This window comes from Panthera leo, chromosome A2 (genome assembly GCF_018350215.1).
Source record: "Panthera leo isolate Ple1 chromosome A2, P.leo_Ple1_pat1.1, whole genome shotgun sequence".
Classification (NCBI taxonomy): domain Eukaryota; kingdom Metazoa; phylum Chordata; class Mammalia; order Carnivora; family Felidae; genus Panthera; species Panthera leo.
In genome coordinates, this window is record NC_056680.1 from 148,242,752 (window position 1) to 148,264,984 (window position 22,233).

Genomic DNA, 22,233 nt, shown 5'->3' on the forward strand with positions numbered 1-22,233 from the left:
AATGCATCCCAAGTATTTTAATGTGCGCCAGAATTAAGGACCATTGACAAAGGATCTCAAGGCCAGGGAATTTGGGTTTTGTTCTAAATGCAGTAGGATGGCATTCAGGGTTGAAATAGGCAGTTGCCTGGCCTGATGTCTTTCCATAAAGATCTTCAGGATATTCATATTTAAAGTTGCTTGTCATAAGAAAAATCTGAACGCTGACAGTTGAGGCATATTTTAGATTAATTTGTGGTCTTCTGTTACAACACAATTATTTTCTTCTTGGTTTTTTAAAATATCAGTTATGACCCTTCATATGAGAACTTGTCTATTTAAAGGTTGTTATTAAATCATGCCCAAGGGTTACCTTCTGTAAACTCTCAAATTTCAAATCCTTTTCCACGGGTCTTCCTGAACTCTTTCTGTGTCCCCTGAGCCAGAGTACCCAGATGTTTCTGAAGTTGTGATTCCCGGGTAGAAATCCATACCGTCATAAAGCTCTCTGACCAGCGTTGAGTGGTCAGAAAAGTAGCCTAATAGAAAAGTAGCCTAATGTCTCTCTGCTCTTTTCCTACTTATTCTGCCCCATCTTCTCTTAAGGGATTTCAGGGTGTTGTGTTTGTGTTTATTTCAATTAGAGGCATAGCACTACCTGTTACTTTTGCATCCCTCATCGCCATTGTCACTGTGTCACTGGACATCGCGTTACAGTGTGGCCTGCTACGGGTCCGGTCATTCACAGTCGAAAACCCACTACAGCGTCTCAATGAGAACCATCTCTGTCCACGGTTCATCGGGCTGTGCGTCTCATCTGTCTAGCTTGGCTCCTGGGTTTTGAAGTATCTGGAAGATTCAGTCTGGGAAAGTAAACATCATGCCCCGGCTGTCACCAAACAGTTGAATCCAATTAGCCCCACCTGCCCCTGGTTGTTTACCTAATGAAAGACTCAGCATCCCAGCTGTGTCCAGGGACCAGGCCCACGTGGCATTTCCCAACTGTTCCAGAGAGGAAGCGATGCACATCAGAGCCAGTCCACACCAGCAGATGTTTTCTGAACGAAATTCGCTCAACTGTGTCTAGAGGGTGGACCCTTCTCACGGCCGCCTTATCACCTGTTCCGAGAGGTGCACCGATTTTCCTCTTCCTCCTGGGAACGGGTACCGATAGCTGCACAGATGGCTCTGTCTGTGGCCCATTGAGCCGTGAATTAATTAGTAGATTATGGTTCTGGTAGCGGTGATTAACCCTACTCCTCTTGTGGAATAATTGTTGGACACGTAGCTCTTCTTTTTCGCGGCTATTCGGGTATGTCCTAGAATGTGGTAGCCCACACAGTCCGGCTGATCACAAGATGAGAAACTAATAAATGCAGTTGGTTAGGATGGAAACTTTGCCATTTGAATTAAAAAGTCCCTTCGGGGTAATTGTATGTTGCTAACCAATGCCAGTATTTCAAACTAGAATGCTTTGGCATTTGGGATTGAGCTTCATTCTGATATGAATTAATAATTTATTGTTGCGCAGTGTATAGAGGTAGGCATCTTAGTTCTTTTCGATTACTGTTTTTTTAATAAAATAGGATCTATGAATATTAGTGAAGCCAGTAATATAATATTGATTATTGAATTAAACCAGTCTTTAAAAAATATATGTAAGTAAACAATGTGGGTGCTTTTAATGTAGTCTTTCACTGACATATTTTTTTTTCATTTCAGCTAGTGCTAAGGTGAAAATTCTAGATCCCTAAAGTGTACAATGCCACCTCACATCTATTTACCCAAACTATTTCCTAAACGCTGAGCATCCATGGGCTCAAAGATTTAGATGCCAGAAAACTGAGTTGGGTTCTGACTCCGTGGAACAGAATTTCACCTGGATTACAGTTCTAAGGGGGAATTGAACCACCCGGCAAAAGTTCTTTCTAGATACAGATGCTGAAGTTTAAGTTTTATGTAATACTCACAGCTCACAAAATATTCTTCCTTTGTTGTTGTTTTTTTTTTTTTAAAAAAAGCATTTTAAAATGTCAACCCTGGGGGTGCCTAGGTGGCTCAGTTGGTTAAGCACCCGACTTTTCATTTTGGCTCAGGGCATGATCTCACAGTTTGTGAGATCGAGACCTATGCCAGGCTATGTCTGAATGGATGTTACTCATTGATGACAGTGTCTATGAAGGGGAGGAAGGAGCTTCATTAGAAGTAAATGCAGGATCAAGAGGTTGATTCGTTTCTTCTTCTTCTTCGTTTTTTTAATAACATGGGTTGGGGAATATAATGAGAGAGATAGTAGACATATAGGGAAAGGGGGATTTGAGGGGTGGTAGGGAGGATCCCTAAGGGCCTAAGTAGAGGGATTACTGGAAGTAAATGAGAATGAAACAGATTTGAAGACATTTCTGTGGGGGATAGAGATGGAATGTTGAAAAGTATATAATTAGGAACCCTCCTTTCTACATCAGATAGGAAGAGTGTGGGGGATAAGCAATGAGGAGATAAGGGACAAAGGTTTAACAAATAGGCGTTGAGAGAGTGGGAAGGGAAGTTGACCAGAGACAGGTAAAAACACCAAAGAACACTGAGGGCCCACCCGGCATACAGCATCATAAATGTGAGATAGTACCATTCTGTAAGGTTGTATCCGGCACCCCACACACGAATGTGGAAAAGTCAGATTGTGGGATTAATTCATAAATATCACAGGAAAGAGGCAAGAAAGTAACAAGGAAAAAAAGAGAATAGAAGGTACCATTGAGAGTAATTTGAGAGACACAAAAGAAGGTTTTGTAGTCTAATTTCTGTATCACTGACCATAGTCACTGTTAGAAAACTTTTGATTATGGTGCATTAGAAAAATTCTAGAAATCAGCTATGGTTCTCTTATTCTAGCTTATTTTCAGAGAACCAGGAGAATATTGTTTCCTACAACGTGAAATCCTATTACCTTGAGTCAGGTGCTGATGAGTCAAGGTTTTTAGGTTTCAGCTTCTTTTGTTGACAAATTGTATGTTGGTTAAGGAGGTTTTATCATGCATACACACAATGCTTGTGTTGTATATTTAGGAATGCATAATGTCTCCTAGTATAATCCTTACGCCAACATAAATTCCTGCCTGTGTTGGAGGGAAAGCTCTCAGTGTGTGGGTCAGCTGGAGAGGGGATAGCCAGCTAATTAGCAGTCCGTTCGTAAATAAGTGTCCTTTCTGTCACCTAGAGTTGCTGATGATTTTTAGACCATTGAAATTAGTTACAGTGACAGAAATGTTGAACAGAAGGAGAAGCTTTTTAATTAAGTTGAAATTGGACGTTTAAGATGAATTTACAGGTACATTCTGGTCAGTGCAGTGTTAATAGCTAACCCATGGGCCCTATTAAAGGACTTGAAGCCCGTCACTCTAGGTCACCAGTCAAAGCCCACTGGAGAGAGCAATAATCAAAGACTTTTTCTATCTGACATCAGGGGCAGAAGGTTTCTCTATGATGGTAGATTTACTTTGAATAGAGGGGTGTCCATAGTTCAAAAAGTACCTTCAAGTAGAACTAATTGGTGGTTTAAGCCAAGAAGTCAGAGAACAACCTTTTGTAACACTTTCGACCCTTTCTGGTACCATTTATGTTGTGACTTAATAATATTCTTTTATATTAAGCGCTTGCCCCACTTGTTATTTGTCCAACATTTTTCTTGAAAGATCCTCCCCCCAAACCCTACCATACAGTTTTATTTACCCTAAGGGATTAATTATGATAAGGGCTACTAATTAGTATTATTATGACCTTTCACAATTACTCAACGATGAAGAAACTACGCATGAAATCCAGAGATAGTTTCCCAGTAATGTGACCTGTTAATGGATGTCGTGACTCTAACTCACATAATGGATTATGTTAATAAGAGAGACGACTGTAGCATCTTTTTTTTTCTCCCCCCACAACAGAGGTAGGTGAAAAAGCCTAACTGGGTACCAGGCAATGTGCTAAAGTGTCTCTTTTCCATTGACTATATTCAGGAGCATTGTCCAGTCAGAAGAGAAACTTGTCATCAGTGCATCTTGGGCAAAGGACGATGATATCAGCAGACTCTTGAAATCTCTACCCAACTGGGTTAACATGGCTCAACCCAAACAGCTGAGGCCAAAGAGAGAAGAGGAGGAAGATTTCATAAGGTAAAAGATCTCTTTTCTAAGTTGTATTAAACATCGAGAGGAAAAACATCTGTTTAGCCAACACTCTCTTGCGTGAAATTGTGGGCGATTCTGAATATCAAGCAGCAACGAAATGAACTTAGTAAAGTCTTTCTGTGCTAACACACCCCATTTCCCATGTGAAGATGACTCTTGTACTCAAAATTTTTGAAGGGCTTGATGTGAATCAAATATCTTTTAACTTGTAGGTCATTTTGCCCTCTCGGGGGAAGCATGTAATTTTTTCATTAACGCATGTATTTATTCAGCAAAGCTGCAGTCACCTTATTAGGTGCCGTACTGTGGGAGCAGGGCAGTTAACGATGCAAAGTTCTTGCCCGTACAGAGTATATTCAAATTGTTCTCAGCATGTTCTTTAGTTGAACTTTCTGGAAACGGGCTTCTCAATTTTGTTCGTATACATTGGGTTATCTCTGATTGTTTCCTACTTATTTTAAAAAAGTAAGGTCTCTCTTTCAACTTTATCACTCAAAATATACCTCTGTACAATATAAATTATTTACTTAGCCATGACAATATGGCCTAATTTGACGAAACTACTCGTTTTCACCTGGCTGGCTTGCCACAGTGGAATATTTCCACCTGTCACTTTGGAGCTGCATCAAGTAGAAAAAAAATTGAGGTAACACTTTGTCACATTAAAATTAGGTTTCTTCTTGCTGTTTTTGCCTATCCAGGTAAATGAATAAATAGTAAAAAGAAAATAAAAGCACCTTAAAGAGGCAAAGACTAAAAAAAGAAGGAAGGATGTAATGACCAGTATTTTACTTCTAATTCACCGTAGAACTGTGAGCTCATCTTTTTTTCAGAATGTGGGTTGCAACTATAGATAAATAGGTTTTTACTGCTCACAAAGTTGACTGTATTCATACATGAATGATAGTGCCACATTTTCCCAAACTTTTATTATGAAAATTAGCAAATTTCATTGCCGTTTAAAATCTTCTCAAAATCATGAGACTCAAAAATTCACCTGTAGTGTAACCTAAAGTCCTCCTATTTTTGTTTTCTTCTTCATTATTTACACTGTCTCAGAAATACTCGTCAGCTACTTACATTGATATAAGAAAACTACATGTATAATTTTCTTTTTACATCAATATGGTTTATTTGGTGGGGAGGGGGGCAGAGCAGTTTTAGGTTTACAAAAAGTATTGAGCCAAAAGTATGGCGTTCCCATATGTACCCTCACCCCCTGCCCTCACTTGCCTCTATTTTTAACATCTTGCATTAGTGGGATACATGTGTTACGCTTGGTGAGCTAATATTGATACATTATCAGTTGAAGTCTGTAGCTTACGTTAGGGTTTACGCTCTGTGTTGTATATTCTACAGGTCTTGACAAATAAAATGAATGTACCTACCATTATAGTATCTTTTAGAAAAATAGTGGCACTGCCCTAAAACTCTGCTCTTTTCCTCCTGTTCATCCCTGCCTTCCTTTCCCCCAAGCCCCTCGCAACCACTGATTTTTTTCTTACTGTCTCCATAGTTTTCCAGAATATCATATAGTTGGAATCCTAGCCTCTCCAGATTCGCTTCTGTGCTTAGCAATATGCATTTAAGATTTCTCCATGTCTTTTGTGGCTTGATAGCTCTTTTTTCTTTTTAATCCCTGAATAATATTCCATTATGTGGATGTACTGTAGGATTTTTTTATCTGTTCACTTGGTGAAAGACATTTTGATTGCCTCCAAGTTTTGGCAATTATAAACACAGGTGCTGTAAACACTTGTGTACAGGTTTTTGTGTGGATGTAAGTTTTTGATTGATTTGAGTAAGTACCATGGAATATGATTGCTAGATCATGCACTAAGAGTATGTTTAGTTTTGTAAAAAATCTTCACTGTTTTCCAAAGTGGTACTATTTTGCATTCCCCATACCAGCAGTGAAGGAGAATTCCTCTTTAGCATTTGGTGCTAAGTTTTGGACTTGGTACATTCCAATAGGTGTAAGTGATATCTCATTGTTTTGATTTATATTTCCCTAATGACATATGGTGTTGAGCCTCTTTTCATATGCTTATTTGACATTTGTATATATATTTTTGTTGAGATGTCTGCTCATTTTTTAATTGGGTGGTGTTTTCTTATTGTTGAGTTTTAAGAATTCTTTGCATGTTTTGGACACTTTTATCTGATACATGTTTTACAAAGATTTTCTCCTAATCTGTGCCTTGCTTTTCATTCTCTTCACAGCTTCTTTTGTAGAACAGAAGTTTTACATTGTAATGAAGTCCAACTTACTGATTGTTTTTCTTTTATGGGTCGTGCTTTTCTGCTTTCTGACTTTAATTGAGTATTTTATATGATTCTACTTTTTCCCCTCTCTTAGCATATAAATTATGCTTTTCTTTTACCTTTTTTTTTCTAGTGGTTTCCTTAGAGTTTGCGGTATACATTTATAACTAATTCAAGTCCACTTTCAAATAACACTCTACCACTCAATGGGTAATGCAAGCACCTTATAACAAAGTATTCCCTGTTCCTCCTTTGTGTCCCTTATGACATTGCTGCCATTCATTAATTTCATTTACCATAAGCAATAATCACTATATGTATTGTTATTATTCTTTTGAACAAACTGTTATCTGAGAGATAGATTAAGAGTAAGAGAAATAAAAGGTTTTATTTTCCTTCATTTATTCCTTCTCTAGTACTCTTCCTTACCTAATGTAGATCCAAGTTTCAGAACTAAATAATTTTCCTTTTCCCTAAAGAACTTATTTATTTATTTTAATGTTTGTTTATTTTAGAGATAGACAGATTGTGAGTAGGGAAGGGGCAGAGAGAGAGGGAGACACAGAATCCGAAGCAGACTCCAGGGTCTGAGTTGTCAGCACAGAGCCTGACGTGGGGCTCGAATCCATGAACTGTGAGATCATGACCTGAACCGAATTCGGTGGCTTAATCCACTGAGCCACCCAGGTGCCCCTAAAGAACTTCTAACATTTCTGTAAGGCAGGTCTGCTGGTGACAAATTCCCCCAATTTTTAAAAATTGGCTTCATTTAGTGATTCGTAATTTGGGTAGCAATCCCATCTAGCAAGTAGATGGGAGATCGCAGATTCCCTCAATTTGTTTTTGTCAGAAAAAGTATTTCTTCTTTGCTTTTTTTTTTTTTAACGTTTATTTATTTTTGAGACAGAGAGAGACAGAGCATGAACAGAGGAGGGTCAGAGAGAGGAAGACACAGAATCTGAAACAGGCTCCAGGCTCTGAGCGGTCAGCACAGAGCCCGACGCAGGGCTCGAACTCACGGACCGCGAAATCATGACCTGAGCCCAAGTCGGCCGCTTAACCGACTGAGCCACCCAGGCGCCCCTCTTCTTTGCTTTTGAAAAATAAGTTTTCAGGATACAAATTTTTTAGGTTGGTGATTTCTTCCTTTTAACATTTTAAATATTTCACTTCATTATTTCTGCTTCTATGGTTTTTGAAGAGAAGTCTGATGTAATTTTTATCTTCGTTCTTCAGTAGGTAATTTTTTTCTCAAGCTTCTTTCAAGATTTTATTCTTTGTTTTTGAATTTGTGCCATTTGAATATTGTATGACTAAGGGTAGATTTTTTTTTTTTCTGGTGTTTATCTTGCTTGATGTTCTCTGAGCTTCCTGGATCGGTATTTAGATGTCTGTCATTGGTTTTAGGAAATTCTCAGTCACTATTGCTTCAGATGTGTCTTCTGTTACTTTTTTTTTTCTCCTCTTTCTTCTTCTGCTATTCCCATTGTGCACATTTTTTAGATATTCCACAGTTCTTGGATATTCGTTTCTGGCTTTTCATTCTTTTTTCTCTTTGGATTTCAATTTTGGAAGTTTCTATGGACATTTCCTCAAGCTCATTGATTCTTTCCTTGGTTATACCCAGTCTACTGAAAAGCCCACTAAAGATGCTCTTCATTTCTATTACGGTGTGTTTGATTTCCAGAATTTCCCTGTGATTCTTTCTTAGAGTTTCCATCTCTCTGTTTACATTACCTGTAGTTTACTTTTTACCAAATATATATGATATAGGAACATATATTAAAAGCACACCTTGGTATATTTTCATACTTTTTATTGTGTAACCTGTGCCCAAATTAAGAAACAGAGCAGTAGCAACAACAAGCCTTTTCATGCTTCCTGCTAGTCACTACTTTGCATCTCCAAAAGTTGCCCTTATCTGACCTCTAAACACAGAGATTAGTTTAATCTTTTTTTGTGTTTTATATAAGTGGAATCATGAAGTTATATATTCTTGTGTGGCTGCCTTCATTTGTTCCCCATCATGTTGGCAAGATTCCTCCATATTGTTGTGTATAGATCCTTATTACTCTATAGTCTGTATTGTATTACATTGTGTAAATACACAAGTTTTTTTTTTTTTAATTTATTACGTGTGTGTGTGTGTGTGTGTGTGTGTGTGCATGCATTCGTTTACTCTACTGCTGATAGGCACCTGGGCATTTCTAGGTTGGAACTATTTCAAATAGTGCTGCTATAAATATTCTACTACCTGTATTTTGGTAGCCATATGTATACATTTCTTTTGGCTATGTTCTAAGAGTAGAGTTGCTTCGTCACAGGATATTCATGTGTTGAGTTTTAGTACACACTGTTAAGTGGTTTTCCAAAGTGGTGGGAGGAGTTTACACACTCAGAGCAGTGTATGAGAGTTCGGGTTGCTCCATATCTCATCTATACTTGATATTTCCTTTTTTTTTTTTTTAATTTTAGCCTTCTTGTATTGGTAGAGGTCTCTTGTTGTGGTTTAATATCCATTGATCTCGTGACTGATGAAGTTGAGCACCTTTTTTATGTGTTTATGTCGTGACTGATGAAGTTGAGCACCTTTTTTATGTGTTTATGTATGTACCGGCCATTTGAATATGTTCTTTTGTAATATATTTGTTCACATCTGTTGCTCATTTTCAATTACATTGTCTGTCTTTTCCATACTGATTTGTAGGCGTTCTTTATATATCAGGATGCAACTCCTTTGTTAGAGATAGGTATTTAGAAATCCTTGTTTATACCAAAGTCACAGAGCTGTTTTTCTCAAAAACCTTTATTGTGCTGAATATATTTTTCCACAGCATCTGAAATAAATTATAAACTCTTGCATTTTTATTTCCTCTCCCTGCTCTCTACTCCTCCTCTTTTTTTAATCTTTTAACATTTATTTCTTTTTGAGAGAGGTAGAGAGCAGGTAGGGGGAAGGGCAGAGAAAGACAGATAGACAGAATCCGAAGCAGGCTCCAGGCTTGAGCTGTCAGTGTAAAGCCTGATGCAGGGCTCGAACCCACAGACTGTGAGATCGTGACCTGAGCCGAAGTCGGATGCTCAACTGACTGAGCCACCCAGGTGCCCCATATACTTCCCCTTACTTTAGATTGTATTGTCATGGTAATAATAGCAAAGAGTAGCCTCATGAGTTGTTTTTTCTATCTAGAGAGGTCAAGAATGATTGAGACACTGATTAATTAGAGCCTCGAGTAAGAATAATCAAACTGACCTTGGCACAGAAGTCGGGCCACAGGCTCCCCTCTGTCTTAGTATTACTGTCACATTTTCCTGCTGCCAAGTTTTTAAGAGATCTGGGTAAGCATATTGGCACACCTTCTCTTTAAGTGTATCCATTTAATCATATCTATAGCCTGAATAGTTTTATTAGAAGTAATTTCTGGAGGATAAATTATTTTCCTCAACTTTTCAGGTTACTTTAAATGAATGTAAATCTTCTTCCTATTTCCTCGGCTTATTATTTTGTAACCCCTTAATTGTCTTCTACGTTTGCAAAGAGATTTTCAATTAGTTTTATTAGTGTCTTAAGTAGCTCAGAAGAAAGAGTTTCTAGCCCTAGTCCAGAAAAGAGGATGCCAATCCAAAGAGCCGCGTATCTGTGCACCACCTCACGCTTCTGATTTAGAAGAGCTAGACTGGGGTCCTGGCTTTCTTACTCATGCTCTGCTCACTGAATCTTACCACTCTCCATCTAAAATTTGAAGGCAAAGCCACTTATATATACATTTAAAAAAAATTTTGGTGAACCTGAATATACGTCAAGGCAGTATATATAAAGTCAAGTATAATCTTAGGTATGTAATTCAGTGAAATGTTATATGTGTTTATACCCATGGAACCCCCTCCCAGATCAAAATACAGAACCTTCCTAGCACCCGGTTGGCTTACCCTCAAGATAAGCACTATTCCGACTTGTATCACCATAGATCAGTTTTGAATGGCCCCCAATTTTATATATGTTTAATCGTAGTATCGGGTTCATTTTGCTGAACATTGTGCCTGAGAGATTTGCCCGTGGTTTTGCAGGTAGACATAGCTTGAAAACAAATTATATGTACTTTAACAGTAGAAAAGTAATTTTTTTCGATCTTTTGTTTATGATTCTTTCCTCTTAAACTGTCACATTCTGTATTCTGATTAGAAGTTGAGAGCAAAGATAAGTAAGAGTGAACACCCTTTGTTGATATTCCAATGTGGTAGAATTGATAGAGCCTTGATGTAGCACATTAGAGTACCGTGGAGCATGGCGGGAGCCAAAAAGACTGAAAAGTCACACTCCCCTCCTATAATTAGTTTTTAAAGCTCAGAGGGCTATTTGGCGCATGAATGAATATAGAATCGAGTGCCCTTTGCATTGAATAAAGGTTATATTCCCTTCATTACTAAATGAGGCCCTTTCCTATTCTCGTATTTTAACCAAAAAATAAAGTGTGTTATTTCCAGGTTTAACTTTGAATAGAGGGGGGAAAAATAGGTCAAGCCAGGGCTTTAATACAAAAAGGAAAAATAGCAAATATCCCTTTGTTCCCAAAGAAGCTGAAAGCGGGCTCTCTAGCCTATTGTCTTTGCACCTGTCATATATATGTATATATTTATCCTTTTGGGATCAATGAATATCTACTAATAAAAGCAGTCCCGCTTCCTGGAGATGTAATTAACCAAAGAGGTAAGGTGTTGGGACAAGTAACAGGGGTGAGGAGGGATTGTCTAGGATTGGAGCAGGCCGTATGTGTTAGAAAGACTGTCCCCCAAAACCTCTAACCCCCATGTCACTCGGGGACCCTGGATTTCAAAAAGAAGAATCCTTTCTCGAGAGCTAGGTTTGAAAATCCTTAAGTAGATAAATGTGTTTGGCGAGACCAGGACCAGAGTTTTCAGGTGATAGAAGTCAAAGAATATGGAAAGCCTACGAATTAGTCTTGAAGTATAGCAGGCAGAAAGACGAATGATAGAAGATTGTACAATCGGTTCCAACAGTCACAACAATCAGAGTTGACAGTGCCCGGAACCGTACAGCAACATTGTGAGTTTTCAGGTAAGTTATTCCCATTCTGATGAGAACACTGAGGTGTAGAGAAATTAAGTCACTTCCCCCAGATTTACAGAGCTACTAAGCAACAGAACTAAAATTTGAGCCCAGGGGGTCTACTCTCAGAGCTACCGCCCTACAAACCACCAGCCTAAAAATATACCAGGAGTTTACAGTTTGGGACATTCGAATTATTCCTTCATTTTCATTGATCATTATAATCTCAACTGATTTGCTAGTCATTATATGCTAATGTCAGACATTTATCATATAGGTGCTTTTACTCTAGATTTAGTTTGCAATTATTAGTATTCATTATATGACATTGTTATGAATTCTCTGAGTTTTATGTTTGTCATCAAAGAAAAGAAAAAAGAAAAAGAATCATTGTTGAAAGAAGAGGACATAGAGGGGATGAAAATACGAAAATGATATAAAAGAAATTATGTAGGTTCAGATAGAGTGTGATGCAGACCTAAGTAGGGAAGAGAGACTAAGGATATTTTAGCTATTTTTAGTTACTGAGTTTTTTAAAAGATAAACTTTTCGTGTTATCTGGAGAATCAAGTGAGTGCTGTGTTCATTAAGGGTGCTTTTTGTTGTTTTATGAAATTTGGAACTCGGTATGATTAAAGAACAGCAAAAGATTATTTTCAAAGAGCAAGACCATTCCTGACATTTTATTTGGCGTGAGGTCCACATTGGATGGTTAAGGAAGAAAAGAGCCAGAGCAAAAGCAGAAAGGAGGTTTACGTATTCACCTGCCTTCTGTGAGACCCTAGTAGTACATCACAGATCCTCAATAAATGTGGAATGCGTGAAGCTGAATTTAAAAATAGGAAGAATCCCCCACTCTTCGAATGAAAAGAATAAAATGTAAAGAATGGTGAGCCGGTATCATCATTGGGAGAAAATGCCTTCTGTGGCCCCTGTAAAGGTTGCCCACGTAGGAATATGCTCCTTTTAGAAGCTCACTAGTTTCCAGTCTCCGCATGGCCATTAATTAGTGTGTTTCACTTTGCTTTTGCCTTCGGTAGGTCTTTATACCTCTTTGGTTTCTTCAGCCCGCTCAGATTAGACAGAGAGGCAGAAATCTAGTAGGTTTAGGAATATGTTTAGATGAAACATGGCATGAGTAAAGTAGAGCATAAATAACTTTCGTAACAATTTCACTTGGAAATTTAAAAGGTTCTCAAGACAAGCGTAAGCAACAGCTGTTAAAAGGTTCCCAGTAGCTACAGCTATTGAAGAATCTTCAGATGAATTGAAGGAACAAGTAAAAAAATCTAGTGCAGGAAAAATAGACTAGCTAGCTTGAACAGGACGTTCATTAGAATGGAGACATTTATTCCACTATCTCTGCAGGCTTAATATGACTTTAAAAATATAATTATAAGAGGAAAGATGAATCAGAAAATATGAATATATTAACTAAGTACAGGGGCAGAAAATGCTTTGCTAAAATGTTTTTTTCCCCTCATTTAAACAAGATGAAGGTCATAGATGGATGTAGGGCATTGCCAGGCAAGAATGGATGAGAAGCAGACTTAAATCTCAAAATTAAACAAGAAAGACAGGTAATTAACTGGAGACTCGGCTACAAAACATATCAATTAATGTTCAGGACGATCGCATTAGGCACTTTGTTATTATATTATAATGATACCACTCTTGTTAGCGTAAGATCGGCAGTAAATGGAAAAACACTTAAAATCTCCCCTATATATATTCCATAAATGCTAACCTATTTAGACAATTATTTGAGGATTATAATTATTCATTAGTGTTACTTAAAAGTCACTAATAAAGCATCTTCTACATTGTGTTTTTTGTAGAGTTTCAGATCATGGAATTATTTAACTTTTTAAACTTAGATTTTACTTCATTTAACACCATTCTCCTCTCTCACTTAGAATCTTAATCAAAGAACAAATAATCTCCCTGATTTAATCCCACGCAGCCCTTCAGAAAGAGGCTGAGAATGATGTTCTGTGCCATTTTGGAGGGAAGGATATCTGTTACCTAGCCTGGGGTAGGAACCGGAAGAGGTGTTCCTAAGACACCGGCCAGCAGTGAGCTGGTCTAAAACCACCGCTGAAAAGTCCTGCTCTTGTCGTTCCCCAGCTCTGTGCTGCAGGCTGATGTCCCTGCCAGTTGATTGAGGACCACTCACCTTCTCACCTGCATCCCTTTCTCCCTACTGAACTTTCTCTGGTTCTCAGCCTACCGTGCTCATTCCTACCTGTGTGTCTTTCCATGCGCATTACTCTTCCCGGAATGCCCTCTGCCTATCCCACCCCTGCCTCCTGTACTCCAGCCCTGTTCGGCTTGCAAGACACACAGCTCAGGTATCAGCTCCTCCAGCATTTCCCTCTGGACACCCTTTCCCCCTCTGCGCCCCTTCCCGTTTTCCTTCTGGGTAAGGAGCTCCCAGTCTGGGGGCGGGTGGGGGGGGGGGGGGTAGTTAAATAAGCAATTTGTAGTGTGGGGAGTCCTGCTAGAGGTAAAGATATGTGTAAAAATATAAAAGACCAGGGGAAACATTAAAAATAATAATATAACTGCATCAGGAACGGGGAGTGGTATAATTGAAGGAGGGAAGAAGGGTGGTCAGAATCAAAATGTGGAAAATTACTACATCAGCAAGTAGCAGTTTCCATTGGTTATGTAGAGAGGTGGATATGACGACTGGAAGAAATAGGAACAGAAATTGTTTTTTTAAGCTGTAGGTGCTTTTTTTTAGGGTCACAGGACTAAGGATGAGTAGGAGTAGGACAGGGGAATCGTTGCTCAGCATTATAGATTATTTAACTACGAGTAATTGTTACTTAGTTTTAATTTTTTATTTGACTAAAAAAAAATCCACATATCCTCAAACCCTGTTACTATTGACTGCCAGCTCACTAATCTGAACACATTGCCATTCCAACATTTTTTTATCCCTGAAAAATATCTTTTTTTTTTAATTTTTTTTATGTTTATTCATTTTTGAAAGACAGAGACAGAGCACAAGCAGGGGTGGGGCGGAGAGAGAGGGGGACACAGAATCCGAAGCAGGCTCCAGGCTCCGAGCTGTCAGCACAGAGCCCAACGTGGGGCTCAAACTCACGAACCGGGAGATCATGATCTGAGCCGAAGTCGGACGTTCAACCGACTGAGCCAGCCAGGCGCCCCATCCCTGAAAAATATCTTAATCTTAAGCCAGCTTCACTTTTCTGCCAATTTTATGCAAAGCATTTACTCTTCTCTGTATTACCTCACTTTGCCTGAGGCATTCCATCTCTTTCTTTGTCTTCCTCCTAAAACGCCCCGAATCATTCATCAGTTCCTTCCCCTTCTCTGTTCCAAGAAAGCTATCTTGAAGACAGGCCACCTAATTGCTTAGTTTGGGAGTCATTGCCTTTGCTTGAGATCAGTTGTTTCCTGTCTCTGCTCAGCGTAGATTTAGATTATTCAAAGGAAATTGTATGGCAATTTGAGAAATAACCAGAATGATCAATGAACTGGAATATTTCGGTGAGGAAGTTCAATGGTACATGAATTTTGATTTCTAAATCTGTAATCATTCTTGGTAGTTAAAAAACCAAAGTATATGTTCAACTTATAATTACTGGTTATTTTAATCCTACATTTGATCATCTGTTTTGAAGCTTAATAAATGTTCTTAATGGAAAACTAAACTGCATACCTCAGAAGTCCTAGCACCTGTAGAAAAACCTTGTGCCTCATTGTTTATATTCAGTGTTGTTTGACAACATCCTACAAAGAAAACTTAGTAGCCAGGCTTATTTGAGTAGCTTGGCTAAAGAAGGAGACATTCGTGTTCCAAGCTAACAGAGCACTTCAATGCAATTTTATTCCAAGTGGATTCTATATCAGAACACTGAGCAGGTGCTATCAGCCTGAAAATAATGTGCTGTTCACAATTAGCTCTTTGCTTGTTAGAACCCAGTATTAATTTCCATGGAATTTTTCACTCTCCCTACCCACAGTTACATCAGTGTACTCGTCTCCTTGGGTCTAACAAGGGGGTACAGAATGTGGGGAAACCCTGGAGACTCAATTTTGGGTTCATCCTCACTCTGCCCCTAATTCTCTGTGTCTTTAACCAGCTTCCCTCACTTCTCTGCACCTCTGTCCTTCCTTTCTAAATGACAGTCCTCTCTAAATGACTCTGCACCTCTGTCCCTCCTCTCTAGAACTTACAGGCCGGAGAGTGAGTGAGTGAGTGAGCAGGTGTGTGTGTGTGTGTGTGTGTGTGTGTGTGTGTGTGTGTGTGTACACTGCATTAGGTCATGCTGAATGTTCAGGAGAATCGTATTTTCATACTGTGAATTTATATTTTAGAGTAGATGGAGCCCTCTGTGTAATCAGTACACCTAGTGCATTCTGTCCATTTTGTAGAATTTTTAGCATAATTTTACTATTTTTTAGGTACTCAGGGTTCTAGTTTTAGTATGTTTACATTTATGACATATTTTTTTGCAGTGTTTTTTTGCAATTTTTTTTGCAATGTTTTTTGCAAACATTCATCATTTTTTTGGTATCTCGGAATCACAGCCTTTAATTATTAAGCTGATATTATAAGAAAATTTGGTCAATTCTTTTATGACTATTGTTTTCCAGAAAAACGTTGTCATAAAAACAGAGGGTGCCTGAAAGGCTTTTGAAATCAAGTTCCTAGTCAAATTAGGATTCAACACTGATGTCAAAGGTATAGGGTTAATGGCCAGAGTACTTAGCTAGTAACATTGGTCTAGAATTTGGGTATTGAATGTCAGACCTAGAATGAGTCGCACAGTGGTTGCTTAGTAAATGCTTGTTGAATGAAAGGATGTCCATACTCATGGACTACTTCATATACAAGTACTGGACTGAAACAAGAGAAAGGATAGCATAGGAGTCTTAGTGTAGGGGGTATGTTTTAGCTTGGGCTGCCATAACAAAACACCGTAGATTGGTGGCTTAAACTACAGAATAGTTGTTTAACTAAATAGTCCCAGAAGCTGGAAAGTTCAAGATCAAGGTGTCAGCCAATTAAGAGCTCTCTTTCTGGCTCACACAGGCCCATTTTATTGCTATATCCTCACATGTCAGAGAGAGAAAGAGAGATCTCTCTCATGTCTCTTCACATAAGGGTATTAACCCATCATAAGAGCTCTACTTTCATGACTTAATTACCTTCCAAGATCCCATCTCTAAATACAATCACTTCAGGGTTTAGGGCCTTACCACATGAATTTCGGGAGGCGGGGGGAATACATTTCATCCCATAGCAGAGTGAAAATACTTAACTGTTCACCTATATTCTGAGCTGCAGTTTTACATTAGCGATAGGAAATTAGCCAGAAATAAACAAGCCACCTGTTTAATGTATAGAATATATTGTTAGTAATACAGGCAAAAGAATAAAATGCTGTTAGAGAAGAAAGATGAGAAATTAAACTATAATTATAGAGAAAATTTAAAGAATTCTTGGTCATATGACTTAATGCAGTTCTGAGTCAAATAGAATCAGAGGTTTGTTTTATTGTGTTTTGTTTGTACATAATGAATTTCCATAGTGTACTGGGACTCATCACCCAGTCACTTACATTGACCTGTGATTAAAACCTTGGCCTCTACTCAGAGAGAGACTTACTACTCGAACCCCAGTGTTTTGCTCCCAACCCAGCCTCTATAGGCTTTATGATGAAAAGAGTGATGGTTTCACGGCTCTCTTTTAGACAGGGAACCCTCATGGAGGTGAAACTGCCTTTAGCAGAATGGTGCCTTTGCCCCGCCATCACCTTGGTGGCTCTAAGCCATTTTTTTTCGAGAAGAGACTTATCTGAGCATAATAGTTTTTCTGTGCTCACCCTTAAGAACACAACACATAAATGACTCCAGAATTCTTATACAAGGACGGAAAGATGGACTGACAGAAGAAATTATGCATTTATGCCTGCGTGGATTAAACATGTCAAAACATAACTGGCTGTCATTCTGCATTTTCTCTCTCCAGATTTGAAATGAGAATGGCAAAGACAGTTCACAACAGTTCTGATTGCTTTAGCAATATTGTTCAAGTTTTTAATTTGGCACGTTAAAGTGTCCTCATACATGTTATGTTACACCTTGTATTGAACCTTCGTTTTCAGAAACTCAGTGCACTGGCAAGAAACTTAAAAGCCCTGTCAAGGGATCCAGCTAGGAAGTGATTCCTAGGAGATTGCTCTCCTAGAAATTGTTTTGGGCAGTGATTTTGAAAAGTGCCACAATTATCCATCTGTTTCTCTCTTTTTTTGTTTTTCCTGAACTTAAACTTTTTTTTTTTTTTTTACTGATAAATTCACAGAAAAGTTGAAATAACAGTCCAATGAATGCATGTATACCTTGACTTAGGTTTACTGACCGTTCACATCTCGCCATACCTACTCCATTCTCTCCAAATAAATGCACATACTTCTCTCTTGCCAAACCATCAAAAGTAGGCTAAAGACATGGTGCCCTTTCACTCTTAGACACTTGAGCGTGCATCTCCCAAGGACAAGGGCACTCGCCTAACACATGCACATCATTACCACGTATATTCATTTTACGATGCGTGCATTAACAATTTACCACAACAAAGTTAGTGGCTTAAAACAACACAGATCCATTTTCTTACCGTTCTGTAGGCTAGAAGTCTAACACAGGTCTCAGTGGGCTAAAATCAGGATGTCAGCAGGGCAGCATTGCTTTCTGGACATTCTAAGGGAGAATCCATTTCCTCGCCTTCTCCAGCGTTTAGAGGCCACCCTCATTTTTTGGTCTCCTTCCTCCTTCTTCAAAGGCAGCAACATGACATCTCTCTGACCTTCTTCCATCATCATGTCTCTCCCTGACCACAGCCAGGAAGGGTTCTCCACTTTTAAGGACTCCTGTGATTAGACTTGGTTTTACAAAGTAGAAAAGAGCCTGTTCTGAGATTTGACAGATGTGTGTCTCCCCTGCTTCAGCACTACTTGAAAGTTGAGTGCTCAAGAAAGTCCAATTCCTTGATAAGAACCAATTTTGTGTGTGTCTTGAGGCAGCAAGACTGAGGGCTGTGGAATCCCTGGGCAAAGTGAAACCCTAAAGCTACTGTAACTTGTGAGGGGCAGTGTGGCTTATTATGGCCCTGATCAGTAAACTAAGAACAGAAACTGTTCACACTTTTGCTACAGTGTGCAAATGAACACATCTTCCTCTGTGTGTTTTAGTTTCCCTATAAAATGCTTCATAAATGTTCACCATCTTTGGGAAACCCAGTCAAGGAACACATTCATAGAGCCAGGCACAATTTAACACAGTATTTTTCAAACTCTGGGTTATGGCATATTAGCGGACTATGAAATTATTCTAGTTGGTTTTGATCCCACCACAGGATCTAAGACAGAGCCTGGGTAATGGTGGATTCCTCGTACGTATCTGTTAACAAATGCATGAGTCAATAATAAAAAGACAAATAACCCAATTAAAAAATGAACAAAGGATCACAATTGACATTTCTCTAAGGAAGATATACAGATGGTCAATAAACACATGAAAAGATGCTCAATATCATTAGCCATCAAGGAAATGCAAATCAAAACTACACTGAGATATATGCTTCTTCACATACACTAAGATGACTGTAGTTTTTAAAAAGACAGATAATAACAACAGTTGGCAAGGGTGTCGAGAAATCGGATCCCACATATACAGCTGGAAAATGGTGCCGCAATTTTGGAATACGATATTTCCTTGAAAGGTTAAAGATAGTCACCATATGACCCACCAGTTGCACTCCCAGGTGTATATACCTAGAGAAATGAAAACACACCCCCACACAAAGATGTATACATGAAAGCTTATAGCAGCAATACTCACAATAGCCTAGAAGTGGAAACAACCCTAATGTCCATCACCTGATGAATGGATAAACAAAATGTGGCATATCCATACAATGGACTATATTATCTGGTAATACAAGAAATGAACACAGATGAACCTTGAAAACATGGTAAGTAAAAGAAGTCAGTCACAAAAGACGACCTACCGTATGATTCCTTTGATGAAGTCCAAAATAGGGAAATCTATTGAGATAGAAAGTAGAGTAGTGCTTACTTGGGGCTGGAGGGTCAGTGTTGGGAATTAAGCATAAAGTCTAATGGGTACAGACAGCGTTTGTTTTTGAGGTAATGAAAATGTTCCACATCGTGGTATGGTCGCGTAACTGTGATAGACTGAACACTATTGAACTGCTCATATTAACTGGGTAAATTTTACAACATAGGAAACATATTCCAGGAAAGCCACTCTTTTTAAAAATGTCCATGTCCGCCTGGGTGGCTCAGTCGGTTGAGTGTCCGACTTCAGCTCAGGTCACGATCTCGCTGTCCGCGAGTTCGAGCCCCGCGTTGGGCTCTGGGCTGATGGCTCAGAGCCTGGAGCTTGCTTCCGATTCTGTGTCTCCCTCTCTCTCTGCCCCTCCCCTGTTCATGCTGTGTCTCTCTCTGTCTCAAAAATAAATAAACGTTAAAAAAAAAATTTTTTTTAAATGTCCATGTCTGAGCCCCACCCATGACCAATTAGATCAGAATTTTTGCACATGGAGTTACGCATGGGGAATTTTGTTTATGCTTTACTAGTTAAGCTTTTAAGGTATAGCCAGAGTGAGGACCACTGATTTACATGACCTGCCAAGATCCCTCTCAGTGCCAGAATATCAGAAATCCATGAGTCTAGTGTTTGGTGCCTGTCTCAGTGAGCAAGCTGATTTAAAGAAACAAGAGAAAGAGCTGGTGGTCAAACCCCCACCCCCGCCCCCAAGATGGTCATGATTAATTTTTCCTGGCTATCATCCAGGAGTAGAAACCCAGAAACTACAATTTCCCTGCGACCAGGAAAAAAAAAAAAAAAAAAAAAGTAACAATAAATTAATGCTGTTCTAAGCCCCAAGCAGGACCCAGGAGCAGAAAAGTTGCTGATATTTTCAATATTCACCTTGATTGTGGAGAAGGCCCCTCCCAGACTCCTTCCCAGTTCTGCCTCTGAACAGATTTGTGGACTTCTCAGCCCCATCTAGCCAGGCCAGAGCATTGCAAGTTTTTACAAGGCAGAGGAACGGTAGGCAAAGAAAGCCAACGACAAAAATCCTTGATTGTGATTATTGATGGAGACAAATTTCTAAAAAAGAGCAATTACTTATTAAATGTGAAAAATAGGTACTCACGTGAGAGTGTGTGATGAAACGAACATGCATACAAAACCATTGAAGGGGAGACTTAATGATGAGTTTTAGCATTTTCTAGGAGGAAAAAAAATAATATTGTAATCAGGATAACTGGGCTATTTTATTCTTATTTATGAGGGTTTAGCCAAGATCATCTTAGAAAAACAGTTTTTGAAAACCTGATTAAAGAACCCATCAGAATGGTACTACCCGCATTATTTTTGACACAGACAAATTAAGTTTTGAAAGGGTTGAAGATTGAGCAGTTGTAAAAAGCAGAAGTGATAAATGGATGTGTCATTGTCACATCTCAATAGAATCAGTCGGTATTATTAGGAATCGAGGTAGATGACCTGACCTTTTTATAACCTTCATCGGTTTAGGCTCTGACAGATAACGGCTAAGTGATCTCCTACAGGTCACCGTAACCAGTCTCAGTTTCTCTGCCTACACAACAGAACTAATTAATTCCCAAGCCAAATAATTGATTCCATCCGCAGTAGCATTGAATATGGTAAGACATCATTATTGGGTCTTATGTAAGTCAAGGTCTAATGTGGAAAACAGAAACCATGTCAACTATTTACCTCCAAGAGAATTTAATGCAGGGAATTGGTTATACATTTTAATGAGGATGTATCAAACAGGGACATTACAATAACCCAACGGCAAGAAGCCACGATCTCCCTTTAGCCAGAATGCCAAAGGAGAGAGGCATTTACCAGAACACAGAGGCACCCAAAGTAAGTTGGGGCCTGGTAGGATCTGGAGCCAGGAAGGAGATGCATCTGTTGCCAGAGACATCGCCCAAAGGCGAGAGGGAGGGGGATAAGTGCCCTGCCTTCGCCTTGCCTTTGGCCGTCAACATCCCCGACCTAGGGCCTCCCATTGTCACAACCCAGCTGGGAACCTGGAAAACAGCCTACAAGGGTCGGCCCCTGCCTGCCCCCCACCCCCAGTATAGATCAGAGAAGGGAAAAGTGAAGAATAGATCTTAGGGTAAACAGGCCTAGGACTTGTTACTCTGTATCCTTGTTACCTTTATGCCAGTAGCTTAGAACTTCTTCCTTCTGCTTCATCCAGGCTGCTATTCATCCTATTAAGGCATTCCTTCCCCCTCTCCCCCAGCAAGGGAGAGTCTGTCTCATCACTCAGTGTGTTAATCTCAAGTCTAGGATTTCCGGTGTCCTCCCTGGTCAGGTCAGATGTGACTTCTCATATCTGGTGACCTCTGAATGAAACTGGAATGTTGATCACTACCAGTTCCTCATATAAAACGAGTGGGGAAGATGCCACCTCACACCCATTAGGACGGCTGTTATTTAAAAATTAATTAAAAATTTTAAAACCAGAAAATGACACATTTTGGCAAGTATATGGAGAAATTAGAACCCCCTGTGCATTGCTGGTAGGAATGTAAAATGGTACAGCCACTGTGGAAGGCATTTTGGTAGTCCCTGAAAAAGCTAAACGCAGAATCACCCTATGATCCCGCCGTCCAGCAATAAAGTTACTGGTTA

General features: G+C 39.2%; 1 protein-coding gene across 1 annotated transcript in view; it reads left to right on the forward strand.

The window, feature by feature from the left end:
* EXOC4 (exocyst complex component 4) overlaps positions 1 to 22,233 on the forward strand; it is a 750,505-nt gene that overhangs the window by 603,496 nt on the left and 124,776 nt on the right. Inside the window, exon 13 of the mRNA XM_042925097.1 lies at positions 3,990 to 4,145. Within this exon, the coding sequence (XP_042781031.1) occupies positions 3,990 to 4,145 (156 nt within the window). The remainder of the gene's footprint in view (positions 1 to 3,989; positions 4,146 to 22,233) is intronic.